The sequence below is a fragment of the Etheostoma cragini genome, chromosome 16 (genome assembly GCF_013103735.1).
Source record: "Etheostoma cragini isolate CJK2018 chromosome 16, CSU_Ecrag_1.0, whole genome shotgun sequence".
Classification (NCBI taxonomy): Eukaryota; Metazoa; Chordata; class Actinopteri; order Perciformes; family Percidae; genus Etheostoma; species Etheostoma cragini.
In genome coordinates, this window is record NC_048422.1 from 22,547,343 (window position 1) to 22,556,157 (window position 8,815).

The 8,815-nt window shown below is 41.9% G+C and overlaps 1 protein-coding gene across 1 annotated transcript in view; it reads left to right on the forward strand.

Annotated features, from left to right (window-relative positions):
* Positions 1 to 8,395, forward strand: part of zswim6 (zinc finger, SWIM-type containing 6) — a 42,456-nt gene extending 34,061 nt beyond the window's left edge. The window contains exons 9-14 of the mRNA XM_034896076.1: positions 59 to 319; positions 935 to 1,070; positions 2,973 to 3,130; positions 4,218 to 4,381; positions 4,465 to 4,546; positions 6,664 to 8,395. Coding sequence (XP_034751967.1) covers positions 59 to 319; positions 935 to 1,070; positions 2,973 to 3,130; positions 4,218 to 4,381; positions 4,465 to 4,546; positions 6,664 to 7,526 — 1,664 coding nt within the window. The 3' untranslated portion in view covers positions 7,527 to 8,395. The remainder of the gene's footprint in view (positions 1 to 58; positions 320 to 934; positions 1,071 to 2,972; positions 3,131 to 4,217; positions 4,382 to 4,464; positions 4,547 to 6,663) is intronic.
* Positions 8,396 to 8,815: the final 420 nt, after the last annotated feature.

Genomic DNA, 8,815 nt, shown 5'->3' on the forward strand with positions numbered 1-8,815 from the left:
CCCCCCCCCCCCCGAAAGCTAAGTCATCTCTCACCCACTCCCTCTGCTTCACCCTCAGGCCCGCTGGGATCAGGTAGGAGGACGGAGCATCTTGTGTTCCCGACGCAGCGTTTCCTGGAGGAGGGAGACTCGTTTGTGTCGCTGGCCGTGGAGACGGCTCTGATTGGTTTAGGGCAGCAGAGGGTGATGCCGGACGGCCTTTACGCTCAGGAGAAGGTGTGTCGCAACGAAGAGCAGCTATTGGCCAAGCTTCAAGAAGTCGATTTAGACGACACGTTGGTGAAGATCTTCCGGAAACAAGCCGCTTCCCTGCTAGAGGGTGAGTAAGACTCAAACGCAGAAGCATCTTAAAGTGTGTTAAGTTAAGTAGTTTCCGGATGTGAGGATTCATTAATAGAATCGGGTGTAGACGGAACCTGGAAGACTCCTTTTGAGCAAAAGTTTTCAACCGTAACAAATATATACAAGAAAGAAGAAGAAAGTTTCAAGTTTGCTCTTTTTTTTAAATTTAATTTCACCTGTAAAGGTCTGTTTTATTTAACATTTGTGAGTAGCTGTGTGTTGAAACAACGTCTAGTGAGTAATTGTACGAATAATTAGTTTTAGACGCCCTTACACTCAGATGATGTGTCAGGAAGTCTCCGCTCAGAGGCCAGGACAAAAGCCTCTGTCCGTTTGTGTTGTTTGACAAACAAAGTGATCATCAGTCACAGCTGAGTCACACTGTTCAGATCCGTGTGTGTTTAAAACAGCGGTGGCAAACTTTTGTTGACATGTCAGGAGGGGGAAATAATCTCACACACACAAGGTCACCTTGCGGTCACATGGGAACTATCGGGCCGCCCCTTGTTTGTCTGTTGATGTCTTAATGCTTTTCACGTTGACTCTGTACGGACTGAACTGTAGCGTGTCCGTTGCTTTGTGTTTCTTCCAGCTGGTCCCTACAGTGGTCTGGGGGAGTTACTCTACAGAGAAAGCGTCCCCATGCACACTTTCGCCAAGTATCTCTTCACCTCCCTGCTACCTCATGACGCTGAGCTGGCGTACAAAATTGCACTGAGGGCCATGCGGTGAGTAGAAACCCTTCCTCGTTTAAAGCTGCTGTGGATGACTCCTTTCAGACCTCGTTACTTTAATCCGATAATATTAAAATCATGTCTGATTAAGCCCCCTGGTCGCTTTTAACCTAAAAGTCTTGACTGCAATCATATCATCGTACCTTAACAATCTAAGTGCACAGCGTGAAGCGCATGCTGCAGGTGCATTAACAGCGTGTCCTAAACCACTTTTGCTTGTTTTTTCATTAATCAGAGGTGTGTTTTGGGCGTAACATGCAATAAACCAATCAGAGTGTCATCTCCCATTCCCTTTAATAGCCAGGCACGTGCCCGGTGCATAATCCAAGTTGCATTTTACTAAAGCGTTGTTAAAATAACAATGAAATGCTGCATTGCTGAGTTTGGACCAGAATGCACCTGAACACACCTCCCCTGTAAGAACAGCACACCCATGGGTGCAACAATGCGTGCAGGTGCGTTTGCTATTTAAACAACGGGACCCTGGATGGCCTTAAATAGCAAAGATACTTACGTCAGGCTTTGCGCTGTCTTGGGTCCAAAAAAGAGCCCAAAGACTCAAAGATGCAGAGAGAATACCGAGATAAATGTCCTGTGCCGTCTTTTAAGATCACTGTAACAGAGATGGGAGAAGTACTCTGATCTTTTACTTGAGTAAAAGTAGTAACACCACTGTGTGAAATTACACACACTCCAAATTGTACTTAAGTACAATACTTAAGTAAATGTACCTGGTTTAGATTTCTCCTCTTATGCTCAAAGAGAGTTTATGTTACTTTGAAACACAGTGAAATGGACAACTTTAAAGATGTTAAGGAGATTCTTCTCCCAAGTATTTGTAAAACATCCCCAAACAAGGTTAAAAAACCCTAATATAAGCACAGTAATAATCTGACTAAGCATCTTCATGTTATAAAGGTTTTTTAAATGACTAATATCCAGCTAAACATATTACACACCTAATAAAGCATGTAGGAATTAAACAAAAACGGCAGCAGAATTAACTTAATAATAATGATTAAACTGTGAAAATGTATCGGTGGATTCACTGTGAGAGACGGGTGGTCACAACAGTCATTCATTTAGCATGTTTTTTGTGATTTTTGCAACGGTAATGTGTGGAATATGAAATCTTGCAGACCCTGCATTATTTTGCGCTGAAAGTGCGGCGTATTTGAACAAATGTGGCCCCTGCATCAATATGCGGTACAAAGGGGTGAAATTTGAGGGGGAAAAAAGATTTACAGGTTTGCAGAAGTTCCCGGCCTAATGTGGACGTACTCCAAGTGATGAGAGGAGGAAGAGAAGTAAAGAATGCAGCAGGGAGACGCTGCCCTGGATTGGACACAACCTTTAACTGTAACTCCGCCCCTCTGCCTCCTTTAAGTCTCATCTGGTTTGTGTGTGAACAAGCGGGATGGAGACAGAGAGGAGAAAGGGAGGCGGATTTTGCAGCTATCTGGGGCACTGTTTAATGACAAAACCTCCTTTTGCTGGAATATTCACTAAATAATTCAACGCTGCTGAAAAAGAGTTTTATAAAAATGTGTGAATAATAAATACAAGCTGTTGGTTTCCTCCCTGACCACCACGGCTGTTACCAAACTTTATAGGCTCTCGCCCAAATTAAACCCCTTTGATTTGTATGAAATGTACACTTTAATTCCCGACTTAAATTAAAAAGGACTCTTTTGACGACAAAAATGTGGTTTCACAGCAGCTATAAGAGGATCTGACAGGAATTGAGCTGTTTATTTTAAAATCTATTGTCAGTGTTCACGGCCTGAGGCGAACATCCACCTGAGGAAAACTATCCCTTGATTCTATAAAAGGAACATCTGATAACTTCTTCAAAAACTACTAATAACAAAAATGTGTTTTCTCCTCTGTGCTCAGGTTGCCGGTCCTGGAGTCCACGTCCCCCTCTGGTGACTTGTCTCGGCCTCAACATATAGTGTCAGTGGTGCCCAACCGCCTCCCCCGCTGGTTCACTCTCAGCCACATAGAGACCCAACAATGTGAACTGGCCTCCACCATGCTCACTGCTGCTAAAGGTACACACATGCACAGCTATTTGTATTTGTACTCTCGAAACAAACTAGTTCATACAATGTGTCCGACCACGTTGAAGGGCAAAAGTGTTATAGCTGTTCCACACAACCAAAATGGGGTGAAAAGCTGGCAATCCTGTTCCGTTTTAGGGTAGTGGTGAGCAAGACCTTGCATTGTTCCTGCAGAGTTCCCAAAATAAAATGTAAGACCTTTTTAAAACCACGCAGACTGCAGTTCATACTTTTTTTATGGCCATCAGCAGCCAAAGGATGACGGAAAGCGGACAGCAGCATCAACACAATTATTTAATAAAAGATATTTTGCTGGTTTAAATTCAGCTTGGTTTCATCGCTGTCTGGACGGTGTGGCTTCCCTCCGTGGCGCCAGTGCAGCTTCTTCCAGCTCACGGTGACTTGTGTTGACTCATTTTTCTCGTTTTAACTTCACATCACAGCTCTGACATGGCTGAAAGCAGTCAGTTAACGGGAAATAAGTCTCTCTGAAAGTACATGAGTGTAGGAGTGAAGCTAAACTACAAAAAGTACTGTTGAAATCCTTTACTGTCATATGTATAAAAAAGAAATGAAAGGCACATTACAATTAGAATCTAAGACATAAAGATATAAAATAGTATGATAACAGTTAACAAGGTTGTGCAATAATATAGTAAATGTACATGTAACAGGTTGTAGACAGCTATGCGCATAGATGTATAAACTGAGTCACTCCAGTTTTTCATCACTAAATAGAATAGAATAGAACGCCTTTATTGTCATTATACACAGGTGCAGTACCTGTGCAACAAGATTGAAGCAAACCCTTTACAATGTTGACACGAAATACAAAAATATAAAGTATAGGTAGTGCAGAAAAGAGGGGTGGGGGCACCTGGTGCACAGTCCTGAGAGCACTTAAAATAAAATAGTTTTGTGTACACATTATGCAAGAATATAGTTCTTGTTAAAAGCAACCGAAGTACAACCTAGGATTGCAAAGATGTTATGTAATATCAGATAAAATGGGTTATATTAGACAAATAGATGAATTGCAAGCCTACAATGAGTTTGCTTCTGTTTGTTGTGTCACCAGGCGATGCTCGTAAACTCGAAACAGTGTTAGAGTCCATCCAGAAGAACATCCACTCCTCGTCCCACATCTTCAAACTGGCCCAGGATGCCTTCAAAATCGCCACTCTCATGGACAGCCTGCCAGACATCACGCTGCTCAAAGTCTCCCTGGAGCTGGGTCTTCAGGTAAATAACACACACACACAGGAACACATTCGGAAACAATTCATATCAATCAGACTCTGAGGTAACCTTGTGTCTTCTCGCAGGTGATGAGAATGACGCTGTCTACCTTGAACTGGAGGAGGAGAGAGATGGTGCGATGGCTGGTCACTTGTGCTACTGAAGCTGGTGAGTTTTTTGTTTTTTTTCATGTAAAGTTGAGTAACTCTCGTCGATTACAATGCTAATGGTGGCAATACTAACAATTATTTTCATTGATTATTTTCGCGATTAATGGATAATGTGGATCAGTGTTTCCCAAAAGCCCGGGATAACTTTCTCAAATGTCTTGTTTTGTCTACAACTCAAAGATTTTCAGTTTCCTGTCACAGAGGAGAGAAGACACCACAAAATATTCACTCAAACCAATGAATCGTTTATCAAAATAATTGGCGATTAATTGAGTAGTTGACAACTAATCGACTAATCTTTGCATTTCTAATAATTATGCTAACATGATGATGTTTAGCAGGTTTAAGCATGCTCAGCATCTTATTTTAGCAAGTTAGCATGCTAACATTGGCAAACTGCTGAGACTCATTTTTTTGTTTATAAAAAATGACTAAAATTAATTGATATCAAAATAGTTGCCGGTTAATTTAATAGTTGACAAAAAGCAGATTAATCTTTGCAGCTCTAGTTATTTTTAAAGCAGTTGATCTTTGATTTCACACTGCTGAGGAGGGGTTAGTGAACCACGGCAAACTTCACAAGTTGTTAAAAGTAGATTTTGGGGGGATCTCAGCGGGTTGGAAGGAATGACTGGCAGGGTAGTAATCATGGAAGATTGGGGGCTTTTGGCTGATTAAGTGAACCTCGTGTTTGGACTTGAATACCGAATCCCAGTGGTGGAATTTCCCTGAAGTGGACAGGAAGCTGTGTCCAGAGGGACTTTGCTCTGTAGGGGGGAAAAAACCTTCTCCCAGAGGATTTCTTGTGAATGTAAGGGGAGTGACAAGGAGTCCCTGTTTCTGTGAGTTTGAATGGACTCATTGAGAACATGCCCGTCGGTGATGTAGAGTGGGGCCAGGCCATAAAATGTCAGAGAATTAGAAACGGGATATCCAATTTGAAAGTAGAAGGTGGCATTTTAAGTGTGTTCGAATTTTTTTTTTAATGTAATGATTGCGAAAGCCTTTAAAATAATTAAATAGAATCTATATATTTACGGTACATCTGCTAAAGAGATTATGTTTTCAGTTTGGTTTCTTTGTTGTTTTTTTTGTTGTCTGTCAGCAGGACTAGAGAAAAACTTCTGGCCTGATTTTCAGGAAAATGGTGGAAGGGTGTAGCCTGGGTCAAGAAAGAACTCATTAAATTTTAGTGTGTATCTGAACCACGGGAGAAATACACAAGTTATTTTTCACTTTAGTTGACATGGCTAGATACGGCCTTTTGCTGCAATCATGTTTTGTGGGAATAATGTCAATGTCAGTTTTATTTTATATAGCATCTTTTAGTACATTTAAACCCAAAGTGCTTACATTAAAAAAACATACACAGTACAACAACAAAGAATTAATAGAAATAAGTATACAATAAAAGCCTCAACACATCAACAAAAGCAAACAAAAACATACAATTGCAACCATACAGATTGATTAACACACACAAACACACACACACACACACACACACACACACACACACACACACACACACACACACACACGCAAAAATAAGAAGGTTTTGAGTTTGTTCTTGAATGTAGACACAGTTGTAATGGACCTCAGGTCATCAGGCAGCTTGTTCCATAGAACAGGACCACCGTTACTGATAATGGGAAAAATGAGTTCCCAACTGGGAGAATTAACACAGCATTGACATTGTGAGATCGTGCATACCTTGGTGGAGGTCAGCGCTTTCCGAGTGCCCCTCTTGTTATGAGTTTTTTTTCCCAAGAGATTTATATGTTCAGTTGAAACCAAAGAACTGTTGAACTGGGGAACTGCTAAAACAGGTTTTGGTGTTTTCATCATATTTGTTGATTATAAAAAGTCTAAAAATCGACAATGTTACAAATCATCCTTTAAGAGTTTAACTACGGTGTTTCATCCGGCTCATGTCATTTGTAGAGTGAAAGAGGACATGATATTTAGGGAAAGCATTACAAAATGGAAGAAAATGCAAAATTAAAAGAAAAAGGGGACCTAGTATTGAACCTTGGGGAACACCAAAACAGCCAAGAAACTTTCCCTCAGTAATTTCTAGGTCCTAAACTCACATTTCTTTTCCTCTCTACCTAGGTGTGTTTGCACTGGACAGCATCATGCAGAGCTGGTTCACCCTCTTCACCCCGACCGAAGCCACCAGCGTTGTGGCTACCACCGTCATGTCCAACAGCACCATCGTCCGCCTGCATTTGGACTGCAATCAGCAGGAGAACCTGGCCAACTCTGCCCGCACCCTGGCCCTGCAGTGTGCCATGAAGGACCCCCAAAACTGTGCCCTTTCAGCTTTGACGCTCTGCGAGAAGGACCACATTGCCTTCGAGACAGCCTATCAGATTGTTCTGGACGCAGCCGCCACAGGAATGAGCTACACACAGCTGTTTACAATAGCACGTTACATGGAGCACCGCGGTTATCCTATGAGGGCGTACAAGCTAGCAACATTAGCCATGACTCACCTGAACCTCAGCTACAACCAAGACACACACCCGGCGATCAACGACGTGCTCTGGGCGTGTGCGCTCAGCCACTCGCTGGGGAAAAACGAACTCGCATCTGTCATCCCCCTGGTAGTAAAGAGCGTGAAGTGTGCCACCGTCTTGTCGGACATATTGCGGCGGTGTACGTTAACGACGCCGGGCATGGTGGCGCTGCACAGTCGCAGGAACTCTGGGAAGCTGATGCCTCTGGAAAAGGCTCCACTCAGGCAGCTGCTGGACGCCACGATCGGGGCCTACATCAACACGACACACTCTCGGCTGACGCACATCAGCCCACGCCACTACAGCGAATTCATCGAGTTCCTCAGTAAAGCCAGAGAGACGTTCCTGATGGCGCACGACGGACACATTCAGTTCACACAATTCATAGACAACCTGAAACAGATATACAAAGGCAAGAAGAAACTCATGATGCTCGTTCGAGAGAGATTTGGGTGATTACATGACCAAATCGCCCTTATGGGTTGTTGTTTTGTTTTTTTTACATCCTTTCAAACTTGAAGTGAAAATCACCCTAAAGACAGCATTCATGGAAATCTCCTATGATTTGGCACTGCGTGGTTGAATGTGATAATGAACACAATTTCCTCAAGGGGAATAATTAGACTGGGATGGTGAAAAAGTCACTTTCATTCACAATGAATATTTCCTCCCTTTCCATCCCACGCAGGAGCACAGACTTACTGGACATCCCATGATGATGGGAGTAAGATAGGAAATAGGTTGTAGGGTACATTTTATCCTAAAAATGACAAGTTTGAAATTAAAGAAGAAAAACACTGTAAACCATAAAAGCAACAGGTATTGATTGATGTGTATAGAAGGAGTCAATTTGTGGAAGTTTGTATGTTTCCCTTTATATATGTATGAAAGTGAGAGAGAGTGTGAGTTTTACTCTGTGTATATTATACTGTATTGTCCAGTGGCAAAATATCCACATTGCACTCCTCCTACTTCCCTCAGCTACGGTTCAACAGCCTCAAAGAATACAAATGGCTTTAAACCAAATGGAGAACCTCCATCTGAAGTGATAAGTACCTCTTTTTAAAAGGATCCAGCTTTACTCTTTCCCCCTCCGAGTCCTCGCCCATCTGATCTGTGAAATCAAAATAGATTTTACTGGGTTTCCATATGCGTTTTTAATCTTCGAGCTGATTGTTTTGGCTTTGCAGTGTCGTCTCAAAAATTCATTATGCTTATTTTACTGTCACAGAAACACAAAAAACAAACTGTCTTGTGGAAACTGTCAAAGTACATTCTCAGGGATTGCTCTAAAAAAATAAGCAGACAAAAAAAAGAAAACAAAAGCATTTTATTGTGTGTGTGTGTGTGTGTGTGTGTGTGTGTGTGTGTATGAAAGTATATGTCTGAATATTGAAAAATGAATGAAAAATGTATATGTTAACTAATTTATGACAGAATATTCTATGTAAGGCACAATACTTGAAGCTGCAGTACTTTTTGACTTTAAAAAGAAAAGAAAAACATATCAGAAGGACTTTAAAAACATTCGCCTTGCATTGCATCAGGGGCCAATTCAAAACAGAAGGACATGACTGGCTGGATTTGGGCTCCGCGGACATGTAATGAACTGTAGAAACCGAGACAGGAAGTGGTCATGCAAAGTGTGTATTCTCCTGAACACAGACGTGTATTGAGGATTGTAGGAGTCGAGAGAAAGAGACGACTGTGGAAGCGAAGCAGAGACAACATACAGCTGCAAAATT